The sequence below is a fragment of the Excalfactoria chinensis genome, chromosome 3 (assembly GCF_039878825.1).
Source record: "Excalfactoria chinensis isolate bCotChi1 chromosome 3, bCotChi1.hap2, whole genome shotgun sequence".
Lineage (NCBI taxonomy): Eukaryota > Metazoa > Chordata > Aves > Galliformes > Phasianidae > Excalfactoria > Excalfactoria chinensis.
Genome location: NC_092827.1, coordinates 67126397 through 67153360, shown reverse-complemented (window position 1 = coordinate 67153360; position 26964 = coordinate 67126397). Strand labels below are relative to the sequence as shown.

Genomic DNA, 26964 nt, shown 5'->3' with positions numbered 1-26964 from the left:
ACAGGCCTGGAATCAATACAGGAGGAATTGCACCTGCTTTTTGTTTATTATTTATTTCTTATCTTGCTATAAGTTACGCAAATACTGTAGAGGTCATGTTCCTGCAAACATAGGTGTTAACATACTGAATTTTTATAAAGCTTTCTTCTAGCCAATAGTAAGACTTTCCTGCTGTAATAATGCATCAGCCTGAGAAGTTTCCTGAGCTGCCTAAGGTTTATGACTCACTGAAGGGGTGATACTAACTCTCTCCAGGAGACTGCAGCAGTATAAAATCGAGCCAATAACTACATTATTGTGCTAGAGCTTCAAAATAGTAACAGACATCTCTGAAATCCCATAATAATTAATTGCAGCTTTCCCTCTAGCTCAGGCGGTAAGCCTGGAGAAAACCTTCAGCAGATATTTCAGTCCCCACGCAGAATAATGGGAACCATTTCCTCTCTCAGAAGCACACAGCATAACCTCTCTGCTATGCAGCAAAGAAAGGCACAGCACTTCTGCAGGTTTACTGGTGTCTCTCATCATGGATGACGCCCTTAATCTATAGTTTTTTAAAAACATCCAGTTACTATAGCAATAGAAGCAAGAAAAATTAAGCCCATCTGGATCAATGAAGTTTTTGCATGTAATTAAGCCTAAATCACAACAGGTGTTTGTCGCATGCACAGGAGACAAGGAGATAGGCTCTCCACTGTACAGTAACTGTACAGAAATGCAAACACCTAAACTAGCCTGGGCAGTGACTAAAGCAACAAGAGAAAGTGTGGCAGAGTGACCCAGGTTCATTCCCAGGGTCTCCAGGCCACAGAGATCTTGTGTGGAAGCCTATTTCACCATGTATTCCAATGGTGCAAATGATCCATTTGCAGAGGTGCCCAGGCTGAAATCAGTTCAGGCAAAAGTACACATTTTTCAATCACATATCTTGCATGCAAGGGTCATGTTAGAGTCGGGGAAACTGAGGGGCCTGTTGCAACAAGGAGATGTGAGCTTGCTTTAGTCCACATGCTTGCAGTTAAAGGATCCTGCAATGATTCTGTAAGCACCAAGGTCACCCAGGCTGACTACTCCTGCAGCTTGAGTACAGAGCCAGCTGCTCCTGCTGGTTTAGAAAGCACAACAGGGACTTTTAGGGTTCATATCCTCAAGGGAAACATGAGACTTTGGGATGTGCTATCCTCTGTAGGGAATAACACTTTTGCTTTGAGGAGTGAAAAGGAATATGCACTATGAATGACTGTCACAGCAAATAACAGCAGTTGTCTGCTAAAAGAACAGAGAATTTGGGGCATTTCAGTGCAGGTTTCCAGTTCTATTCAGAAGCCAGAAAAAGAAACGTTTTGAATGTTCCTTGAAAAAGAAAATGAATCTATTCAGGTTTTAGATTTTCAAATAGATCAAAGTTCCCAGTCTTATTTTCCAAAGCTTCTGCATCTCTTGCTATCTCCAAAGACCTTAGAATTATATTCATTGATAGCCCTTCATATTACTAGATGCATATTCTGTACTGTGGTACAGAGAAGGCTTTCTAAAAAGAACACCATGATTTTGCAGTAATGCATGGGTGGCATAGGAAAAGCTAACAATAGTTACAGTTCCACAAAAGTCTTCATAGGATCCCGATAGATTATAGGATAATTCAGGTTGGAAGGCAACTCAGGAGGCCTCCAGTCCAAACCCCTACTGAAAGTAGGATCGGCTCTGAGGGCAAACAGGACTGCTTTCTCTCATCTGAAAGACAAAGCAAGTGCAAGGTGCTGCACTTGGGTTGAGGCAATTCCAGTTACAAATACAGACTGGGAGAATTTACTGAGAGCAGACCTGCAGAAAAGGACTTGGGGGTCCTCACAGATGAAAAGCCAGACATGAAGCAGCGGTGTATGCTTGCAGCCCAGAAGGCTAACTGTATCCAAGACTACTTCAAAAGAGGGGGGGGCAGAAGGGCAAGGGAGGGAATTGTCCACTTCTGCTTTTCCCTTGTGAAGCCCCATTTGAGAACTGTGTAAAGGCCTGAGGCCCCAGAAGGAAAAGGATGCAGAGCTGCTGGAGTGTGTCCAGAGAAGGGCTACAAAGATGATCAAAGGGCTGGAGTACTTCTCCTATGAAGAAAGGTTAAGGGAGTTGGGCGAAGCTTGGAGAAGAGAAGGCTATGGGCAGACCTCACAAGCAATTTTAGGTTAGGTGTTAAGAATACATTTTTTACTCAGGGGATGGTGAGGAGCTGGAACAGGTTACCCAGATAGGATATATAAGCGTCCCTCCTCTGAAGGTATTCAAGGCCAGTTTGGATGGGGCCCTGGTCAGCCTGATTCAATGGTTGACAGCCCTGCCCAAGTCAGGAGGTTTGGAACTAGATGATATTTAAGGGCCTCTCCAATTTAAGCCATTTCATGATTCTATAATATAGGAACTCCAAGTTATTTTTCAGAGCCAGCAAAGGAAGTGATAGATTGTACCAGATCAGAACTTTAATTTTGCAAGCAGTTGTCAAATATTGGAAATGTCTCATGAAGCAATATAACAAATCATGAGTCAAACTGAAATCAATATAGTAATAGAATACTGAATCAGATAGTAAGTCCAAATTGCATGTGGTAAGAACGTTATTACTGAATGTTCTACCTGCTAGAAATTGCTAATTAGAATTATCTGCTCAGTGTAAGACCCAGGAGTAATTTACCTCTAAAAACAGCGTGAATTATCTGTAAATAGATAACATGCAACTGGTTTAGTAGCCACATACCTTCTCCACTGAGGTCATGGACTAACGGGGTCATGCCATATATGTCTTTGTCCTTTCCCAGCTGAACACAAACAGCGTGACTTCTTGTCTGTCACTCTTCGTGCTTAAACCTGACACATTTCATGTGCAAGGAGTATGTAGGTTATCCTGTATTTTTTCTAACCGTTCATTTTGCATTCTAGCTTTGTTACTCAAAAAATGTAATGGTTACAACTGCCTAAGGATGAAAACACTCATTTTCTACAGAACAGAGGAGCAATTCCAGTGCGCCATAAATACGCTCAACTTTTTTCCATGTGGCTGTTTGCAGCACTTGGAAAATCCACAGCTTCTTCTGTGATAATACAGTGGTATCCTACTGCAATCTGTGAGCTTCCCGTTTACCTAACATAACTTAGGAGCTAAATTCTGCACCTCCGACAGACCTCAGTGACAGCACAGCTTGAAATACAGGACTGAGGGGCATAGCAACAGCACTGGGATGGCTGACTGGTGTTCTCATTTCAGATGAGAATCAAAATGTTGTCTCAATCCCAAGTTGTTTTCCATGCTTTGGAGCACATTGTGTTACTATAATGGTACAGGTGGGTTTAAGCTTCTGCAATGGAATACACGCCAAAAGCAAAAGTCAGTCATCAGCTGTGCACTGAAAAGGGGAACAACCCTGTAGCCTCCAGCAGGGTGCATCCTCAAGTGTTTCATGCACCACACTGACCCTGAAAGGCCGTGCTGACTGAACAACTAGCTGAGAATTACACTGAGATGACTTTTATCTGATTGCTGGAGAGCAAGAGCTTATAATTCAAGGGGAGCCGCAAGTCTTTAGCACCTCTGAAGGCAAGGTAGCAGGCAGATATTTCACATAAGGTGAAGAGGCATTTGACAGAAAAGATGTCCTGAGGTTACTCTCTGCGCTAGCAAGATACTGGCAGGAAGAGCCATGCTGGTGTAACGAAGGGCATTTCTCCTGACAAATGCAGAGTTTTATTATGCTTTTCAACTATCAACTTTCCTACCGAGGCTTATTTGTACTAGCAAGAAGCCAAGCTAGAGCTTTTGCAATGATATAAAACCATCATCCAAAGAAGTCCCATCTAAGCGATACTAAACCAGCAACGACTTTTAAAGACACACCTTTAAGGATTCATTGCATCCATAGTCTTTTAGCAAGAGGAACAGAAAAATCACAGGTAGATAGGGAAATGCCTTTAAAAGTCCCCTAGGTCATATAGAAGATCAGACCTCACATTTCTAAGGTAAAGAGCAAAAGTCAGGACTTTTAAATACCCTCATTTTAGCTCAGAAGATTTAAAGAGCATAGATGGAACTTAAAAAGTACTCTTCATCGTACCTTTCCATGAATGAAATCTCTTCCAAGGGCTGACCAACTTACCCAAACATGGAATTGAGATCTCACTGAAGCCTTTTGCAAGGTTCTTTTTAATTCAGTGGCAGGAAGCCCCTAGGGCTGTCATCATTAAAACCCAGTGAGTCACTCAATACACACCTTGCTTCTCAAATTCTTCAAAGAGATTGAGGCTGGTAATGCTTGGGCCAGTGAAGATAATATAGTTCTTCCCAGAGGCATTCTGACAAAGGCTTTTGGCCACCATACTGTGCAGCTGTGGTTTGTTCTTCAAAGCATCCAGCCCATCAGCAGCACCGCCTTCTTTGAGATGGACGTAAATCTTAAAGAAGAAACAGAGAGAAAAGACAAAAGATTATAATGAATCCAGAGGAAGCAGATGCAATGGCCAGCACATCTGCTCAAAGGGAGATGATGCAGATCTTGGCAGCAGATACTCTTGCTAATCTGCAGATATCTAAAGCACAGTTGTCCTGTCTTTGGACTTACCTGAGTCACTGAAGAGGAATTGTCTCAGGTCATATATAAAACATGCAATATAATTAACACATATAAATAACAAAACTTTTATTATTATTTTTTAATTAAAATACTAAAAAAAAAAAACCAACAAAAAAAAACCCAAACAAATAAATAAATAAATAAAACCAGGCTGGGCATGAATGATCTAAAGGCTCTTTGTAGGAGCTGTTAGTTTAAAACTAGCCCAGTTTAGCTTTCATAGCTACCAATAAACCCAGTGTCAGCTTAAGGGTTTCCTGAGGTTCCTGTCACTGTTGAGCAGTTTGAAGACTGTTAGCTTGCCAGGAAAAAAAAATCTCAAGTCATATAAAAGATTACGTGTTCTACTGAGTCTGCATAGGCTTTATTGCTGCCAGCAAAAAGACAGCACAGTAACTTCCGTTCCAAAAAAGGCCTCTACAAGATGACCAAAAGGAAATGGCCCATGAGCTTCTCTGCAGTAATGTTCTGATTTATTTCTGTTGGTAGCAGTCACTTAGGCTGCAATACAAGTGTCTGAGCACCCCCATAAGCGAGAAGAGCCAGCAATGTACGTACTTAACCAGCCAGAACATCCTAATCGAACTCTCCAGGCACGGCACTAACTCAGATCCTTTTAGATCAGGATTTGGAGACAACCCACCAAAACAGACTGAACCAAGAAGCAGAGTATGGTGCAATATGCTGTTTTTAATAATGAGATGTCTGGCTCATTTACAGCAGGCTGCAGTTGCTTCAGCATGTGTTCTACTGCTGTGCAATTCACAAAGCTATGCATTTCAAGAGAGCTGCCACCATCACCTGCAGATGGACATGTGTGTTAGAGAGCAGGAACACTTATCCCTCAGTGACTGAACACAGCAAAGTTAGTATACTCACATCAACTGAAAGAGCACTGAAGTAAAGCTCTTCCTTTGTTCTTATAAATGACTCTGCTAGAAGAGGAGACATCTGCATTGCTATGTGCCTTCTGCCTCTGCATTGCCCTCCCTTTGTACAGAAGCTTTTGATTTTATTTCACTGACTGTATTTCAAAAGTGGAACTTTCACCGAAGTTCAACATCTATCAAAATCAGCCACCTGCCTGACCTTCCCCTTGTTGTGAAATTCAGGAGGAATAACCTTCTGGAAAGAAGAACGAGAAGAAGCAGGCCCTGCATTCAGTCATTCCAACAGTGCCGTAACTCCAAGCTACTCTCAAATGTTTATTTTCTGACAAAGCTGTCCAGGTACATCTTTGTGACTTTGGCTCTGAAACATTCATAGAATCACAGAATAGTGTCTGTTGGAAGGGATCCCCAAGGACCATCCAGTTCCAACCCCTTTACCACAGGCAGGGCCTCCAGTCTCCCTATCTGGTACTAGACCAGGCTGCCTAGGGCTCCATTCAACCTGGCCTTGAACACCTCCAGAGATGGGGCATCCACAGCCTATCTGGGCAGCCTGTTCCAGCACCTCATCACACTCTCTGTGAAGAACTTCCCCCTGACATCTTTTAGGAATTCCAGAAGATCTCAGGAATTTCAGTATCTCTCTGAAACTTTCTCAGTATTCATGTGTAGGGAAAAGCAATTGTGCTTTGTATGTTGGAGTGATGAGCGTTTGCTAAACCAGCTTGAGAACTCAGCCATCCAGAACACATAGCATTGCTTTCCTGTATATTTATCTTACCAACATACTCCTTCATAAAAGAAACTTCTTTACAGTGCACAGGGAATAAAAATGCTTGCATGCTTGCAGTAGTTCTCTCTGTAATGTTTTATTATCTCAATGATCTCAGAGAGGAACAAAATTAAATTAAACAGCTTCTCCCTACTTTAGGATGTTGCATCTCCCAGTACTAGTATCCCAAACATATTAATATAATATTCCCTAGCTATTCATTCATCATGAAATAGACCCTGGAGGAGCATGTTAGGTATCAAACCTTTGAGAAACAATACATTTTGAAGTAAACAGTGTGTTAAAGAAGAGAGCTGTGCCAGGATAAACACACACTAATTCCAAAAGTGTAAAGCATATCTTAACAGAAAGTCTTAACTACACATTATTTACATATAAATAAGTATAAATAAACCCTCTTTTGATGTTCTTAGATGAGGGCACAGGCAGAAATGTTCATAGATCCACCATCCTCCATTCACTTCTGAAAGCTGTCAAATTTGTGCTTTCCTCAATGCTAAGCACTCAGGACTAGTTAATTACAGTAAGTTATTTAGATTATTAAATAGGACTCAAGAGAGCAACTTAACAGTGGAATACATACAAAGGGCAGATTGTTCCAAATTTACAGCAAAAGTTGTGCATGATTATTGGTTTCAAAGTTAAGATTAGGTTAGTAGTGCACACCAGCAGAGAGACCGCACAAATAGCCCTTAAAAATCTACAGACAAGGAGGTTAAGAGGACACAAGAAAGTTGCAAACAGACTAGGTCTGACCTTGAGTTAGCAGCTGAGATGAAAACAAAGTGAAAACAAAGCAGGCATCTCTAAGCCTAGGAAAATGCCGTGCACTTTCCCTGCCCTACTGCAGTTAAGTCCAAACCACCCAACAGACTCTGTAACTCCATTGTGTTCCCTGCGGAGGCCCATGCCAAGGGATGAGACAATCTGCTGGCACTGGTGGGTGCCCCAACTGATCCCTCACTATGGGCTGGTTTGGGTTTGCAAACAGCTTCTCTGAAGAGTGTGCCCCCACTCACCATACTCATACCTGGATGATACACATTCCATATGTTCTGTAAGCAGAGCTAACATCTGGCACCCTCCCTTGGCACTCCCATCTGTCTCAAGGGTCCTTGTAATGGTCTCATGGCAATTCTCTGTTTACTGCCCAGTGTCCTTTTCCCAAACATCCACATTTACTGCTGAACATTCCCTCCCCCTCCAATGTCAAAATGCATACTCCTTTTTTTCTCCTTGGGCATTTCTTTGTGTACACAAGCACAGCCTTTGTTCCAGGCGCAATTTTTCTTGTTTTGGAGAATCATCATTCAAAGCTTTGCTGTGTTCAGCTCTACTGGGAGGATGGGTGACGGCAGCATAATGTTGGAAGGCATTAAGGCTGCTGTGAAGCTGTGGCTGGGTACAGACAACTGGCAAAGGCATACCTTCAAATATCCTTCCAAGTATCTAGGATTCCATATGGCCTTTATTTTTCTTCTTTACATCTTCCAATCCAGCTTATTCTATTCTACCGTAAATCACAAAGACCCTTACCACTGAAGCCCACAGCATTCCCCTCACCTTCTGTAATTAATGACTTGTGTTATTGAACAGTTAGCAGTCTGCTGACAAAACGCAGAAGTGCCAGAAACTGAGTGCAAGACCTTCACAGGCACAGTCAGAAGCTGCCCCCAAAATGTTTTTTAAACCATTCACTAGAGCTGCTGGTTTGCCTTGGGGCAGCATCAGAGCTTTGTGCCTCTTGATGTGCTTTAACAGGAAAGCATCATCAGAAGTACAGGCTTGACAACTGCTGCTGGACAGCAGATGGAGATGTTGGCAGTAACACCCTCTGCTTCTGCAGGTGACAGTCAAAGCAGTATTTCTCAAATGTCTGCAGAGATCACATTCACTGTGTAGCTCCTTCTAGTTGATAGCGATCCATTCAGTCTACAACAGCAAATGGGATAATTTCTATAGATGTAACATCATTTCTCTTCAGGACAAATACAGGCTGAAGTTCTTTATCCTGCAGTGATGATAGAACAGAAAAGGAGCTTTCTCTAGCCATCCTTCAGTTCTCTTTATTGGAAGTCTTTAAGTTCTGACATCATTTTATCTGCTGCACCAGATACTTCTTAATCCAGTGTTCCTTAATCCCACGTGCACAATACCAGCTCTGCCTTCTCACACCCTATAACTCATCCCTCAAAACCTCCTATCTTCTGCCTTCAGTGTCCATGCACCATCCTGGCAGTCCTAAAAGCCTTCACAGCCACTGGCTCATTTTCCCATCCACTACAACTTCTTCTGGATCACAGAGCCAAAAGTAGGTATCGCTTAATATACTTCGACAACAGAGTGACAGAGTGTTAAGACTGTGCTTAGCTCTTACAGAACAAGAAAGACACCGCAAACTGTTTTCTTGAAGAGTCCACTTATCTACACAAAGGCAGACAGAGAACACATCACATTTCTGAGCAGGAGATTCCACATGTTGTTGGATAAGAGGCAAATCAAGCACCAGTCATTCAGAAACATAAAATGTTTGGCTACAGAAGTTTGCTACAAAAAGTACTACCAGAGAATGGAAAATCTTAGAGCATCACCCATGCTACAAGCCACCAAGGCTTTCCATGCTTTCTGTTGACAATTTACTCTATGGAAGAGTCACGTGGAAGGTTCATAAGGTCTTGCTAGAAACAAGGCAAAAGCCAATAATTAGAGACAAAATCTTACACTTCTTTGTACACTTCAAAGTGCCCCAGAAACTAAAATGTTGAGTATTCTGTTAATATTCATAGCTCAGATAGCAGACTGAAAGCACATCCCAAATACTTTGCATTCATATGTAACCAAAGCACCTCAGGGTACAATTCTCAAATGAAAAAGGTGACATTTGGAAGAAAAGGGGAGTGAGTAGTAATACGAAGGAGGAAGATTTTGAAGGCTACATTATCTAATAAAGTGTAGACAGTAAACAGTGACAAAACAGAAGCCAGGTTTACAGATTACACTTAATAATGCAAGAGAACAAACGGTACTGTTACACTCATTGGATCCTGAATTGCTATTGGAAAGATAACTTCATTTTTCTGTAGTTTTTCCCAGCCAAATACTGACTTGCACTGCCCTCTAGATCCTGCCCCACTCTGTCTTCCTCCCTTATCCTAAACCCTACCTCTAGCTGTTACTGTTTTCATCACCGCTAGGAGATCCTCCCCTCCAATCCCACCACAAACTCTAGAGCCCATGTTCTCCCCTTCTTTAATGTCCTCTTATCAGCCAACATTTAGGTCTAGATCTTCCTCAGCAGCTGTTGGTTGCCAGTGTACTGATGGTGCTCTTACTGAGACTGGATCTTTTCAGTGATTTTAACCTCTTCTCACTCTCTTCCTACTTGCCCGAAGGCTTTTTCAGATACAGCTTTCAAGGGACAAGAAGCTGTTCCCAGACAGCTTTGGGGGCTGCCTAAAAATCTCTTTCCTTGGTCCCCTCTGCCTCCTATTCTGAACGACTTCAATCTGCATCAACATGCAAATCCAGCTAACAACCCTGTGGACTGCCAAATCTTTGTTCTGCCTATGTACACTCACCAAAATTTCTAATAAGATCTTGGTGATACTGCGGAGAGATGCTGGTAAAGTTGACACTGAAGGTCCGATATGGCTAAAAATAAAGCTTAGTTTTCCTCCTTGACATCCATCCTCCAAGTAATTTGTTCATCACTGGCCAGACACATTTAAGGCAGATTCATTATCCTTAACATCTCTGTGATAAATCCTTAAAAAAGTTATGTGAGAATGTATTTAAGTGATACAAGATAAGTAAAAACACTCTAATATCGTGTAACTGTTAGGGGGATAATATTTAGTAGCTCAAGGGGAAAATATTTACATAAAAAGCATAAAATCTTAAGAAAAAAAAAAACAAATGATGGCAAACAGTTCCACTAAGGACCCAACTCATTTCCAAGGAGCAACAAGGCTGATGGCTGTGGACTTAATGGGGAGCTGTCGCTGTCAAGCAGCATGTTAGCCCTAGCTGCCTACAACCTGTATTAGCCAGCAAATAACATTGTGTGTATCTTGCCTGCAGACTCTGGGCAACTGAAAGGCACCTAAACAAATCTGATGAGCTGAGGGTGGCTTACACCTCCACCTTCTGCTTAGATGTCGAACTTGCCAAGGGAGAGATTATCTTTCTGTTCTGCCTACAGCACCTAGCACATGGGGTAGGATGTGAGGGAACTTCCTGTGGCAATACTATTAATTGTGAGAAGCCCCATAGTTTTTATCCTCCTTTCTCAGGCAGCATTGCAGTGACTGAGTACAGCTGCAGGAAGAAGACTACAGCACTGATCTGCTAGTGGTGAACATTATTGTTAAATCTCCAAGCACTACAGACTGGAACTGCATAATAACATGCCCTCCCAGCGGAAAACTGACACTGAGACCATGGGCCAACACTGGGGGGGATCTTTGCATTAGGTCATATTAAAATGTTTGTTTTTCCCATTCACACAGAAAGACAGTAAGCTTTTGAGCTCCAGAGAAACAAATGGGGCTGACCCACCACACATCTGCAAAACTACCTTCCTGCATAACACTGCGGAGTAAGAGGATTAGAGACTTCTAATTGAGATCTGGGATTCTCAGATGCTGACAACACAGAATCACATGCATTAAAAAGACAGAGCCTGGTGGGAGCCAAAGGGAGAAAGCAGATATGATTTTCCATCCAAACGAAGGCGATCAGATTTCTTGGGATTCCCTCCCAGACAAAGACTGACCTTGAGAACCTGTTCAAAGCAGCCACTACATCTGTGCACATTAGATACAACTGTTTCAGAGACAGAGAAATTACCAGGGTGCTGTTTAAAGAAACCCCTTGGCTCATGCTAATCTCAAAACACAACTTAAATAGGCTGAAACACCAACATTTCTGGGCAGCTTTGCTAAACAAATGCACAGATGGCTAATGCTCCCACAATTCTGACCTTGAGAACCGCATTAATCCCAGGCATATTTACTCTTTGCTTTTCACTTTCAAAAGGATATGGGTAAAAACAATTATAGCTTTAACAGAGACTGAATTCACTTATGTAATATGTTGCAAAATCATAAATTGTTTGGGGGAATCACAGAATTTTCAAGGTTGGAAAAGACCTAGAAGATCATCTAGTCCAACCATTACCAATACTTCCCAGCTAAACCATATTCCTCAAATATGTACCTTCTCAGTTCCTCTAAATTCTGGGAGTTCTTACCCTGTGAAATCAGCAGGGCTAAGAAATACTCTCGTTAACTGTACCCTCCCTATTTGGCATCAAGAATGAACTACTGCATAAAATTAAAAAACTGTGATACATTTGCTTCGTTTTCATTTTTCTGCTGCAACTGAACAATGCAGTAAAGAAATAATGACATGTTGAAGTAGAAAAAGCAGCAAAAGGAAACAGATGTGGCACTGCAGCCTGAGTCAGGAGAGCTGAGGTTTATTCCCAGCCCTGCCACTGGTCTGTCAAGCAACTTCATGCAGCGCAGTGCAGCTTTTCATGGAGTCATTTCTCATGTCTCAAGCAGGGGCCACCCCAGTCTGGTGTACACTCATTAAATACTGCAATGTGGAAAGGCTTGAGCCAATTCTTTTTCTGAATCTCTTCTGACTCATCCCTTCTTTGGGATGAACAGAGGAAGGTGGAAACTTAAGTTCAGACCCAGTACAAGGTTCTAAAGAACTTCATAAATCTGAGAGAGGTGGAATATGGGAAGGGAATATCACCCAAAATAGCCTCAGAGAACAAATTTCATCACAAGTAGCAAGAAACATACATATATCCAAAATGTCATCTCTTCTCACTTTTTCTCTTAATATCATAGTTTTCTAAGTAAATAATTAGGTTGATGAGCTAATTCCATTACCACCTATCATAGAGATTAATATTGCCCAACCAACCCTTTGCAGTGCTCTCTACTGTCTACATATTGCCTTCATTTCATTGATTGATGATGCTCGAGGCTGGAGACTGCCTTTTCGGTTGTCCTTGTGCCATGACTCTGTGGTACTTGGAATAGGCTCTAACAGAATACTTTATCCTTCCTGGCTCTATCGTGTCATGAACCTCTTGAGACTGTTTCCATCCCCAAAAAACAGTCATACATTGTTCAGCTCCCTCTTCTGCCAGGGCTGCCTCACCAATTCATAGCTATGCATTTTTCAGACTTTTGAAATTGAGTTAGCTTGATATATAAAGTATTTGGTGTTATATTTTATCCCAAATAACATGACCCCTGATGTCACTCTGCAGAAAGGATGAGGGGAGAACTTCATCCAGAGGGTTAAAAAAATTCCACATATTTCCAAGTATGTGCAAATTCTTTGACAGCAGACAAGTGACAAACCAGTCAGTCTTTAAACACTGGATTATCTTCTTGATTAGATCAATTCTCTCAATATTTTCAACAAATAAAAAGCTCTTTTTAACACAGCAAATAATCCAACCACCAAACAAGCACTTTAGATGCCTTATGACCTTTTGTAAAAGAGATGTGTAACTGAACACAGTATTTTAAGTATATACCAGTTGAAGACCTTCCTCCTCCTCAGACTAGATATTTCCATTTTAGAAGGAACGTTCATGTTCCTGAGTATTCTTTTTCATACTTCTCTAAGGTCTCTCTCACCCAATCATTTTATCACTGTAATAATCGGAGCCAAATCATGGAATGAAAACAAGAGGCTGTTAAGAAAATCCTGGACGTCATTTGGATGCAAGTGAAGTGTAAGTATCTATTTCATTAATGGAGCAAGAGGTTTAGGGTGATGCTGAGCATCTACTCTGTTTCAATGGCATTTTATTAATTTACTCTCTCAAAGGACAGGAAAGGAGATGCAACGTAATTACAGCTCAGCATCTGATACCTCTGGCGTATCTGAAGACTTACTTGTTCGGTAGTGATTGGCTGTGGAAAACACAGCAAGAGAGATCAGCAAACTTTGTGCTCACTGTTCCAACACCACATTCACCATTACACTCCAGGGTGATAAACTGTGTCTGGAACAGGTGGAGTTCACTTTGGAGATTAAGGACATTACCTCTGTAGAGCAAATGACTCTGAAAGACTTGAGAGTGGAAATTTCCAAGGATGCTTCACAGCATGAACCTATTTTGTGTTGGACAAAACAATTGTTTTAAAACCTGGACAGAAGATGTATTATTCACATTTTCCTCCTGAAGTGCAGAACGCTGCTGGAAGCACAAACATCTGTTCCCAGATAGATTTCAAATTCTCCTACACTGCTACTCAAACAGTTGTAGCAATTCACAGGCTCTACAGCACTGACATGCATTCAAATCTGAGCAGTCTGTGTGTAAGCTGTATTAGCACCTCATGCTGCTCTGGAGCATGCAGGACACCAGAAGCTCTTGGGAAAAAGAAATATCAGAAAAACTACCTGCCCCCTCGCCTCTAGGTATCAAAATAAGTGGGCAGATTTTGATGAGTGCTTAAAAACACACCAGCAACTGAGGAATCTAAGAATTTGAGAAGTAGTCCCCAGTGCTTTGCAGTGCTGAATACAAATCCCTTACCACATCTTCCACTGAAGCTCATATTTCATCTTGAGGTCACATGTGATTTAATCTCTTTGGTTGAGAAGCAGATGTATAAAAAGAGATGTAAAAGGAAACCCTTTTATTAAGTTTCTCACAGAAAAATGGACATCTTTATATCATCCTGACTTAGTCTGTCAGGCATGGCTGGCTATCACAGACAGCATTATTGTGAGGAGGAAGTTGGTCCATTAAAAAGGACAAGAGTCACAGTACCTAGACCTTTCAAAAAATGTTGGATGTACAGACAGAGCCTTTAGTTCCTTTTCAATTTAATTAGCTTAGGGCTGGCAGCCAGTCAGATTGCGTTACAGACAGGAACCCTCAGTTAAATCATCAAGCAATCAGAGCACCAGGAACTTGTCGTCACCCTCCATGGGATCAAGTATCTGAGAACAAGAAGCTCTGCTTCTTGTTGACTGTTATTGACTGTAGCCCATGGCATGGCTATGGATAGAAGCACCTGTCACCACTGGTCTTGCAGTGCATTTGAGGGCTAGCTAGGAACCAAATCAAGAGGTTTGCAGAGGTGAAACCCACCTGGCAGATGAAACCAGTGGATGAGCACTGCCGAACCCAGAGGCTGAATTTCCTCTTTTTCCTCTTACGCAGCTCCCTCTCTGTGCACGTGGCAATGAAAACAGGATCCTCATCAATCAGAGGCTCATGTAGAACCTGCAATTAGACAGGAAAGAAGGTAAAAAAAAGAAAATAGAAGAGTTCATGATTACTGAAAAGAAACAGTGCTTTCAAGTCTTCCAAGGAAATACAATCTTTGCCTTATGCTTGTGCACAACATTTCATACAAAGGAGCAAGACTACTTTTTTTCAGGACTACTACTCAACCAAAAAAATACCCCAGAGCCTGGACAAGCACACTTCTGTGCATGGCTACTGTACATATGGCTCGCAAAGGCACCAAGGCACAGCTCTCTGCTCCTCACCACTTTAACATCCCTCCAAAATGTGTCCTTCTGACACAATCAGCTATATGGTCCAAAATGGGACAGTGTCGAGGTTTGTTGGGGAACTGTCAGTGTCGTACTCCTCCAAGCTTCATCATCAGCTTTATCTTGTTTGGCAGAACGTGTTCCAACCGAACACCTCCTGCCATTTGTTGTAAGGTACTCTCCTTGCTTACAGCAAAAGGAAAGTACACAGCAAAATATGACAGAAGAGAGAAAAAGGTATTTGCTGCCTCTTGTGGATGTGGTGAAGAGATGGAAAATATTTTTCCTGATGGCAGCAGCTTCAGGGAAGGCTCTCTTGCCTCAGGAGCCGAAAAATTTGACAGAGATGGAAACGTAAAAGACTACAGAGAGGAAAAGAAAAAGACAAGATAGGCTGGAGGAAGTAATGAAAAGTGGTGTAAGTGAAGCAATGTTTGCATTCCACATCTTCTCACTTACAGCTGTTTTACTACATTTCTTCCATTAATTATGTACCACAGTGATTAAGTTTTATGCTACGGAGCCCACCTATAGAAAAGTACTGTTACTTCCTTGCAGCTCAAGGGTAGCTACATATACATTCCTGACTATGCAGCGTGTGAACTGCCTGTCAAGGCACTTCCAAGACATTCTGAAGCTGCTGAAAGGCCTCAGCTGAGGAAAGTAGGTTTCTTTTGAACAAACTCAGACAACTGCATCTAAATCTTAGCAATGGAGGTTTCCTACCTAGTACCGTAGGGGAAAGCATCCTAGAAGAACATAATTCATATTATCTCAAAGACTGATGTAAAATAAGTCAGATACATAATGTTCATCTTTTTGTTATGCCCAAAGGAGCCCATTTTTTATTTTATTTTTTTCCAGTAACCATCATCACACAGAGACAGGACTTGGATACAAACATCCACAAGGCAGAGGCTGTCACCCTTAGATGAGCCCTTTCCATATGTGCACGTGTTTCTTTCATGAACATTTGTGTTCATCTGGTGGTGAAAATGAGCAGAATGCTGCATTAAATCTGGGAATTAAATCTGTGCAGAAGTGGTACGTAAGCAGTTAAGCACCACTGATGAGCAGCTGCTGCCCTTTTGAATGCAAGATGCTTGTTGAACATTACTCTGGCAGCCCAAAATAGGCATCCTAGCCCTCTCTGCGCAGCAGTGGCACACTTTCATTTATACACACTCCACTTCTTAACGGCTCATAAAACATGCACAGGACCATCTGAAATCACTCTTGTGAAATGTTCAAATTGTACACCAAAATGCAGATGCAAGCAAGGAGTGTCGCAGACAAAGATATCTGTTCTTAAAGCTGCAGCTTCCCCATTACTTCACTGGAGCAAAATCCCTTTCCTCTCTCAAGATCCACAAGAAATACTCCTCTTCCTTCCTGAATGCCACCTGGGATGCTTCACACTTCCACCTCAAGGAATTCGGACAGTGTTTTGCAAATGATATCCATGTCCTTATTCCTTTTGTTTGGTTCTCTGTTTCTTCTGAGCAGAGAGGAGGACTGCATGCATTGGGATGGAGTTGGATATACTGGTAGAAATCTGTCAGCTTCTGGAAAGCCCCTCTTACCTGCCAGGTGTGTGGTTCAACTGCTGCTATATCTCTTTCTGTGGGATGGCAAGCAGCAGAAAGAACAGGCTCCTTTAAGGGTCATTTGAAGACATTTTGCATCCTCTGACATGAGACAGGCTCTCCCCTCTGCATGTCAGCATCAGTTCTCCTCACAGTACTCTACTGCATTCTATTTACACCCTTTGCCCTCTATCTACCTTCCAATGCAGAGTAAGACCCAGGAGCTGTAAATGCAGAAAATAAACCTGAATTCTGAAAACACCTCCTCATGCTTCCCTTATCCATTTCTATGTTCAGACCAGCCTTTCTCTAGTTTCCAGAGACGCCCCTCCTTTCTGTGATTCAACATTTTAAGTCGTTCCTATTCCTCCAAAAGATGAAAGCTCTACAGAAGTTCCTAGTGAATATCTGGGAGAAGGGACAACAAATGGAAAGAAGGCAGGGATGTGTTCTTGCTGAAATGCAGGAATACGGACAGGCACGGAAATTGAAATGGCAATCCTGGAGCTTGCGCTTCTTCCTTCTTCCAGAGAGCGTGGGGAGACAAGTGTTGCCACCCCAACGTACAAACACTGCTTCAGTATCTGTAAAGGACTTTGCATGCAGAGTGCTGTATGGGTCATGCCTACTGCTGGGACAGCTGACCCCCACCTCTCTTTCAAAGGGGTCAGCTCATTGCTTCTGGCACTGGAATACTTTCCTTTTGAGAAAAGTTATTTCTGTTAGCCAACCCTATTAGTTTATCTTCCCTCCTCCAACTCAAACCATGTTTTGCCAGATCTCCAAGCAAAGTAATATTTCCTGATTCTCTTTCCACATTCTTGCTGTCTCTGCAATGCCCGCTTTTCCAAATGCAGGCTTGCTGCCCCTGTGACATACTCTTTCCTGTTTCTCATCTTCCTAGATAAAATCTACTTTCAGGCTTAATTGACTCCTACACATGTTCCTGGCAGCCCTTTCATCATCTTTGACTCACTCTCCAAGCTCTATCTTCTTCCTACTCTGACTTCTATTGATGCAAGATATCTTGTGGATTTCTTCACAGAAATTTCTCCCATTTTCTTCTCTCAAATCCTATTTTGTTAAGGAGCTTCTCATCTGGCTGTTTCACTCCCTCTCAGCTTTCCACTGTTTTTCATTTTGTTTGTAGCCATCTTCATCATTGCCAGGTCTTCTTGCTAAGATTTCACTCTTCATTTTCCCCTCCATAAGTTCCTTCCACTCTGCAGTGCTGCTCACAATGGCCCAAATAACCTATAGTCAAAGAGCCACTAACTCTACTGTTGTCAGACTTGATGGACTCTAACAGCCTTGGATATGTCCTTTATAGGTCATCTTCCCTTATCTCCATAACCGTCCCTACCACGGGCTGTCTCTTCAGTCTGTTCCTTGGAGGAACTGCCTCAGCTTGCCTTGACTCTGACTTTTGGTTTGTACCATCCAGCTGTGAACAGAGTCCCCTGGGGAACTGCACCTGTATATACAGATTCAGCTATTGCTTCTGCATCAGTACCTTGCATTTCTGCTTTGCTCTAGAGCTCCTCCTGTCTAAACTAAATCTTCTGCTAGCATCTGACCTCTCTGCTTGGATATCTGTCAATTCTAGTTTTGTTATGCTACATTGGAGATCACCTCCTTCCCCTTAAGATAACTCCTTGTTATCTCCCTTTTTGGTCTTAGCAGCCATCCCCCTTCTCCTGCAGTAGATCTCGCTGGCCTGTGCATGTGAATAACAGTCTTTACCTCCAGCCCCTTGCATGATGCTGAGTTAGGCAACGCCTCCATTTTTTTCCATGCCTTCTTAGTAGAAGTTCTGAAATACATAGTTTTTTCAACCCACCCACTTCATACAAGGCCAGAGCCATCCTGCAGCAGTTTGGCCTCAACATAAGGCAATCCTGCTCTAATGATTCCTTCTGGGAAGCCATTCTGCTAGGCCATCACAATAGGCAGTCTCTCTTCTCTGTATTTCTCTCTAATGGCTCTCTTTCTCTGGTATTACAGAAAGCCTCTTTCATTTTCCAAGTCCCGTTCAACCTTTCCATATTTTACTGATCTTCTTTGCCATTGTTTACATGTTATCTGCCACCTCCAGTGGATCCACGATTTCAAGACCTTCTCAAAATGTTCTGCCTGTTTGCTCAGTCTTCAGTTGACTTTCTCAATAAGAATAAATAAAAATCACTTCTTAAAGCACTCCATTGCCAGGAGGTCATTTAAAAATAGCTAAAAAGCTTCATCAATTTCTGCTATCAAACTTTCCCTAAATTCTGGCTTCACCAGAGAATCAACTGGCCAAGATCTATATCAGAAGTTTACCTTGCTATTTAATATTCTAATTGTTACTTTGACTGTTTTTGTCTTGCTCTGTGTCTTGGCTGACCTCATCTGAACGCTTAGGATCTCTGTGTTATGCACACAGAACCCCTAAAACAGAGCAGTCCTGGTCTGCAACCAGGATCATTATGCACAAAGGATCTTTTCTAAATGGGTATACTGAGACATGGACATCCTCTCAGTACCTGAGGGGAGTTTGCAAGCAGGAGGGGAACTGACTTTTCACATGGTCTGATAGTGATAAGACAAGGGGGAATGGCTTTTAACTTAACAGAATCATAGAATCTCAAGGTTGGAAGGGACCTACAAGATCATCTAGTCCAACCGTCCTCCCATTACTGTAGTTACAGCAAACCACTAAACCATATCTCTGTATGATAGAGTATACTCTATATAATAGATTTAGGTTGGATGTTAGGAAGAAATCTTTTTACTCAAGTTGGCGGTGAGGTGCTGGAACAGGTTGCCCAGAGAAGTTATGAATACTCCTTTTCTGGGGGGCATTCAAGGCAGAGTTGGATGGGGCCTTAGAGGTCCCTTCCAGTCTAAGCCATTCTATAATTCTATGAATCATATTCAAATACGAATATCCAAAATGCCAAGCACCAAACAACATTTAATCACGTGGACACAAAATAGCTACAATTTAAAGCCTGTTTTAACTTCTTTATGTTTGCCGAGAAACTGCTGTCTAATGCTGCGAACTGCTTTGGAAGAACTATGATACCACCAAGAATGAAAATCAACAAGCCCCTGAGTAACTCACCAAATTAGAGTGGCACTGCCTCTGGAGCATGAGGTTAGAGTTGCATCTGTTTTTGCCAGGGAGCTCATTACTGCCTGGAGTAAGGATTTCAGTCAGCGGCACAAATGTGCTTAACTGCTCCCAGCTGGTTTCACTGGGTGGACAAAGAAGCGTCTGGTTCCAAGATGCCAAGGAGAGGGATAAGGAAAGTGCACAGAGTTGTGCTCCTGACCTCTCCCATTCTGGTCAGGAGACAGCAATCTTGTCTAGCCACATCCCGCTGACAAGCATATAAATACTCAGCAGGCACAGAAGGATATTTGAGCAGCAATGTTATTTTTCCAAGCTCCTCTGCTTTCTGGAATTCAGCCTATACCCTTGGTAGGTGAGTACCCTTGGATTTGTTGCAGTATACTATCCAAGCTCGCTCAGGGCATCTTCTCTGTTCTCAGGTTTTCCCTTTGTAGCCTAGCTACAAAGCAACAAAGAGATTATACCAGTTCCAGGAACTGAACCCCTAATCTCACCTCTTGTTGTTCAGGTACAGGCAGCAGTGATTTATACATGAATTGTCAGGGAGGGATAGGATGCACAGATTATTCCCATCATTCTTCTACAATCTAGGTCAGAACAATGTTTCTTTTATTTCCAAAATTGAAGCTTGCATTGCTGATACACAATTAAAATGTTCTGGACTTTCAGTGCATTTGTAGGCTAGAAAGTAATTATTTCCTTCTGTTTGCTCAGTATATTTAGCAAAATAATTATAACTCACTAGATGTTTTTCTTTGTTTTGGTATATTGGCATAGATATTTCTCTCCTCTCAGTTTCTTTTCATAAAAAGCTCAGTGTCATTTTTGCATGCACATTTTTTGGAGGGTTGCATGTAAGAAATAGAAACCAACTAAATATTTTCTGAGATAGAAACTCCATTTCAAGTGTCTTTTCTATCCCTCCAAAACGAGAAGATCAAAGCTACAGAAGAAATAACAATGATGGTGGATGCCACACTGCCTGCCTGTCACCAAGACTGCCAACGATGCCCGCAGGAGTGTGTTAAGCATGGCATCTTCCCAACTCACACTGCTAGCAGAAGTCAGTAAAAAGACTACCCAGAAGCCCAAACAGCCTCAGTGCATTCAGCAGCATGGAGCCCAAGCCATTCCTCTGCTCGATGACACTAGCCTAGAGCCTGAGAACTGATTACAGCCCTGGCACAAACCATCTGGATACCAAAAGTCTCATGCTTAAAACACAGGTGTCCCTTAAGCTATAGATGCATTCTGAACTTGAGATTCCATGTATTACTGACTACAGAAATCCAGGCACCTCTTGCCAAAACACTTTCAGAGGCAGCACATCCAAAAGCCCATCTGCATGGCCCTTCCCCTTGTGTTTTCCCTTTGTTTTTGCGAAGCTGAATTATTTCTAACCTCAGTGAGTCTGTCATTCTGGGATTGATGGTTATTGCTGTCTGCTAATCTGTGCTCAGGATCTAATTTCCAGGGCTTCTACTGCAGCTCTGAGCAGATGGGGTCCACATCTCTTGAGACAGGGTGTGTGCAGTTCCTCCTGATGGCACCACAGAGGGCATCCGGAACAAGGCTCCTTCTGGAAGGAGGCCTGGAACATCCCCCAGTAGGCTACTGAAGCTACACCAGACTATTTTTAACAACAAATTCAAAACCTTTTTCTTCCTCTGAGTTATTTTTGAAGTGGTATTTTAGTGCTTTTTGTTCCACTCAATAACACCGACACACGCTGTATAGAAATCTCTGACGTAAACACTGAAAAGGGGGCACAGAAGTGGAAGTGGAGGGAAGAGAATTGGATTATCATTTTTTCTTCCTTTCTTCTTAAAGTAGCATCTCCTTACCAAGCCTAATACAAGCACATACTTTGCTTGTGGAAATTCAGAGGTTTTATCACTGCAAATGAGACTCATCAATTCAGTTCTCAAACCTTGTCTGGGAGAGGGGAAGGGAGAAAGGATATACATGCAAATCAAATTTTATCCCTTAATGGATTTGCACTTTCACCATGTCCCACAGCACCATTATAAGCATTTGCAATTAGACACTGTGATCACATTTCTGAATCCTTTATCTTATGCCCATTGAAGTTAGTGCCCATAAGGATTAGATTTCATATCTTAATGAGAGTTTCATCCCAACAATGTCACGTCTCTAACTGCTTGTTTTGTCTTAATGGAAATGCACCTTGCTAGCATGGCTTAGCAAAACCACTTCTGCTTCCCTTCTCTACATTTATTGCTTTTCAGGCAGTTGAGTTATCCTGGATTATAGAGATATGGTTTTTATTTTCTGAAAAATAGAAAAAAAGCCTTTGATTACTCCCTGGTCACTCCTAATCGTGTTTTTAGGCATAGTTCCATTGCTATGATGTATCTATGTCTAGATGTATATTTTTAATGCTGTGAACAAAAGCCTAATGTTTCAACATGCAAACAGTAAGAAGATGCACCTAACAACATTTCCCAATGACTACATGAAATTGGTGTATATTCTGAAAACAGATCTCACTGAGTAGCTATTTCAAGCAGTCACATATTTCCCTTTTACTCCATTTTCTTTCCGAACTTTTAAATGTGACCAGTAGCAGCAGCTCCAAAAGGAGATTAGTTGTGGCAGAACAAAGTTTAAACAAGCACATGGTACACATTAAGCAAATATATTTTTGCACTTAAAAAAAAAAAATCATTCTTCAACTACACGCTGCAGTCAGACAATTTCTAGCTCTATAAGTTTCTGTCTTCAGCTCATTACATTGTTTGCCCAGTTTCCAGAGCAGTCTCCCTCCAACATGGCTTTCTGCTGTGCCCATGCTAATATCTAGAAATGAATATTCATTAGAGACCTGTTTACTTTGTTTCTGGTAGTCTAGAAATATTTCCAGTTCACTGACACTTTGGTTGGAAACATACACAGCAATAAATCCTTCCATGGGAGCATCATCTATCATCAAAATACAGGACCAGCACAAGGCACAGGCAGCATCACTGAGGGCAGCTGACAGCAGCAGGAAGCAAAGACACCAATTCCCTGCTTATTTTCTCTTTGCCCACTTGAGGGGAGATAGCTGTACTGCTGCTACTTCCCAAGAGGGCCTGGACTATATGGCAAACACCTACCAGCAAGATCAGGGCTGGTCATTCCTAGCAGTCCCTAAGAACGTGAATTCCCAGCTCTTTTCACAGGCAGCCAAACTGCATTTTCAGACACAGCAACACAACCCAGAGAACGTAGGTTATGTTCCTCACAAAGAGATTAACTCTTACCTGGGCTTGTGAAGGTCTAAAAGCAGAGTCAAAGCCATTCTGCAGAGAATCCAGGAAAGGCTGGATTTTGTAGAGTCCATGTGTTGTCTGGCTTGAGCGGAAGGCCACAATGTGGAAGTACTTCAGGATCTTCTCAAACCTTGATTGTGTCATGATAAGTGCAATGCTCTTGTTGCTATAGAAGCCGCTGCTCCATATGCTGAGAACAGACTCACAGTGGTGGATGCTGGTCGATATCATATAGCCTAGGAAAGCCTTCATTTCTGTCAAGGTGACGTCAATCCAGGTATCGTCACTACCGAATCTCTCCTGGTACTTCTTGGCATACATGTTGGTTTGTACCACCATGTTCTTTAGTACATTGTCAGGGACAAAGAGTTGAAAAAAGTCCATGGCACTGGCAGTCAAGGGCATTTTTCGTGTTGGACCTAGAAGAAAAGCAGAAAGGGAAGGAAGCTCACAAGGCATGTTCAACCAACATCAGCAATTTAAAGCAGGACTAACCTGAGTGCTTGGTAGGAATTACCATAGAGTGATGCGAGTTAAATCCCTACCCTCAGTTGTAATGGAAATGCACAGAGCTCAGTCATGACTACTTCAGGTCAATATGCTAGTTTGGACACCATAAGAAAATGAATTTGTGTAGATACAACCATGACAGTTAAAGCAAAGGCTATTCAGACAGGACACTTGGTGAACAAGGCCCAACTGATGGCATGACAGCTAATTCCTTTAGAAGCACGTCCACTGACAGCTTTCAGGAATCTTCACCCTATATTCATTGCCTTTCTCTAGGTGGCTGGTTTCACCATCCCACGTCACATGGAATACTTCTAAGCATTACAGTACGCATCCTGGGGCATCTTCCTCACATAATGCAATAAGCTGTGCAGTCCCATGTGGTAATTACTCCAGCTTTTAAATGATCTTGCACTTTTGCTGCAAGTTTCAAGTATTTATTTTATTCCTTAAGTAGTGGGGGTGGGAAGGAGGCAGTAAGGGTTGGCAGCCCTGTAACAGCGTAACAAGGTTATCCAGTCAGACACTAGATTACATTAAGCCGAATTAGGACCATCAAGCTTGCAACACCAGGGATGCAGACACCAATCCTTACAGCCCTCTCTCCTGTAATCCCTTCCATAAGTTAATTAAGCTCAATTTTAAAAGTGCCCCACGATGGCAGTGCTTGAGTCACCAGGTAATGGCTATAGGGGTAGGGATGTTTCCTGGTCTCTTGAGAAAGCTGTGCAACTGCCAAACACAAAATCAATGCATCTGAGAGAGGCAGCACAGGCAAACCTAAGCACAGGGCAACGCAAATGGCAGCTCTACATCCCTGTGCAAAAGATAGATGGAGTTTATGACCATGACATTAATAGCTGGATTCAGTAAATCTCTGCCTAAGTTTAACTGACAAGCTTAGGACAGCGCTCTTTCTGATCAAAAGCAGAAAGCAGACAGATTCTCATCTGAAGTTCTACTTAATACAGAAGAGTCTTCCTTGTACTGCATGGTTCCTTGGGTCTCAGCATCAGCTGAATCCAGAGCAAGAAGTTTGCCATTCTGTCCTCTGGAGCTTCACTAATGTGTTGGTTAGGTCGCATTCTTTCGTACACCTGTATCTCAGTTTACATTCTTAGTTATAGCAACAACTATGGGTTACAGAAATACTGCATGGTACAGTACTGCATAGGAACCACACAAACTCTATAGTTGAACTTGTTCTCAAAAGCTAGTTAATGCCTAAATGTTTGGCTACAAACTGGTGATCTTGGTCTACTAGAAGTAGAGCAGAAATGACACTAAAACCTTCAGGTTGAAGGGAATGAAAAAATAAATAAATAAATAAAAAGGAAAGAAAAATCCCCAAAACATAACAAAGTGGGTTTTTTTTCCAAGTACAGTGGGGAAAGAAACATATTTAAAGATTTCTTTCCAATTCTAATTTGCAAGATTGGGAAACTAAATGAAATACTTCAGCTGAAAGCACAAGACTAAAAGAACTCCCCGCAAATCATGGCATAGTAAGGACACAGCAGAAAATTTCAGCTTAAATGATAAAAGGTTTTCATCATCAACTGGAAACCATGGGGATAGGATAAATATACTTGTTTAACCTAAACTGCCACTGCAATAGTAAAGTATATTATATAATAGAGTTATTTTCTTTTGATCAGGAGATTTATATTCTGCTAGCACACACTAGACTGTTATAGTTGACATAAAATGTTCTACAAATGATTGTGCATGAATGACTTATAGTACATCACTTCCCCTCTCCCTACAACTTAATCAAGTTTTCATATCCTACAGGAGATATAGCTTTCTGATAACAACACACTGTGCATTCCCAGTTATATACAAAGCCTTGAGTAGCTGTCTGAATTCACCTCCAGTGTCCATGCAATCCTCCCAGGTAGTACATGAAGGTAGCTTTTACATTCTTGCCTTTAGAAGCAGAAGGTGGGATTGAATGGTAACATTTCAAATCTTGCCTATAGCAGCCAAAATGCATTCATAAATCAGTAGGACTTACGATGTAAAATATGCTGGTTTTGGGGCAGCTGCATACAGACAACATGTCTGTGCTGAACCCCATTTTTAGGAAGTCAAGCACAGTCAGAAGTACAAAAAAAGTAACTCTGTATACTATTAAATCTTCAGAAGTTGCACAAGTTTACCTTGAAAAGTGATTATGGCAAATTGCCAGGTAAACTGGATAGGATGCTTTATTTCTTACCCAGCAGATCTGCTCCACCTGCACACATCTCCTGTCCGCTCTCTTAGAAATGAATGTACAAGACTGGAAACCTGTTTGCCTCGCAGAACCCACACAGCTCTAGAAACAAGCTGAATCACTTTCTGACTCAATCATCAACCTAATTGTTGACTAAAAATAATTCTGAAAGCCACTGCATAATTCTATTGTCTTTTAAAGAAGCCTTTATTGGCAAAGTGAGAACATTCGATTCATAATTTACTGATATGTATTAAAGCAAGAGTGACACTGAGTTTCTGTAAGGAGAAAATTGAATTTTTAACATGAATTGGGTTTTGCATAGCTAATGACTACTTTAAGATACATTATTTAAATATGATCCTCTATCTAAGTTCACAAATATATCCCACATACAGAGTAAACCATGTAAGAAACCTAAATATTGCATTTGAACTTTTTAAGCACTTCTACATCGACTTATAACCATAGAATGGTTTGGGATGGAAGGGATCCTTAACATCATCCAGTTCCAAATCCTTGCTATAGGCAGGGACACTTCAATGGCAATTACTCAGAAAACACTGATAGAAAACAATCTCAAAGATGCACATAGACAATGTTTACCTTTCAGAGTTTTATTCAGTCAAATCAAATAGTGGCTTTGAAAAGTCTTCCTTCTCTTTTAATGAATGAGACTTCAATAAATTAAAACACAAAATCCACACTAATTTTCAGTAATTCAGGATGAACATAAGATTATGTCCATACACCAAATTTAGTTTTCTCTCTCTTCCTTTAATTTGCTGTACTAAGAATATATTTGCCTCTTTTTTTTTTTCCTTTAAAAATCATTCAAGATTTCCAACACTACACGGTCAGAGCACAGAAGTGCTCTTGAGTTTCCAAACACGCTACATGACCCAGTGGTCTGAGTATACCCAGGTGGGATCATCACTAGCACTCATGGCTTGCTTTATGTCACATTTTGCACAACAGGGAAAATGACACAATCTACCCGTGTTACAATCCAACATGTAAACACATTTTCCTCCTTCCTTCTCACCTTGACTACCAGGGGAAACTGGCACATGCAATCAGCAGCAGTCACCTTGCAAGTCATTGCTGTCATGCAATCCAATTTTGACCAGATTGGTTGCATTTTCTGTTTTGCACACAAAACTAACTTCACTGCCAAAGCCAACCAGCAGGGAAATCACTATTTAAATCATCAGAACAGCCTCTAGGTAAATGGAGATGCTGAGCAGAGAACGCCATTTGTGATACAACCTGGAAGCACAACTGGAGTGGAGACTGGAGCCCTGCCTCAACAGTGCGCTGCTTGTGCACTCCTAGCTTGTATCAGAAATAGCGCTGCCAGCAGGAGCAGGAACTTATTCCCTTGTACTTGGCTCTGGTGAGGCTGCATCTCAAGTAC

At 41.7% G+C, this 26964-nt stretch overlaps 1 protein-coding gene across 1 annotated transcript in view; it reads right to left on the bottom strand.

The window, feature by feature from the left end:
- Window positions 1–26964, bottom strand: part of PGBD5 (piggyBac transposable element derived 5) — a 62343-nt gene that overhangs the window by 12802 nt on the left and 22577 nt on the right. The window contains exons 2-4 of the mRNA XM_072331607.1: window positions 22811–23238; window positions 14434–14568; window positions 4254–4434 (exon numbers count right to left, since the gene is read on the bottom strand). Coding sequence (XP_072187708.1) covers window positions 4254–4434; window positions 14434–14568; window positions 22811–23238 — 744 coding nt within the window. The remainder of the gene's footprint in view (window positions 1–4253; window positions 4435–14433; window positions 14569–22810; window positions 23239–26964) is intronic.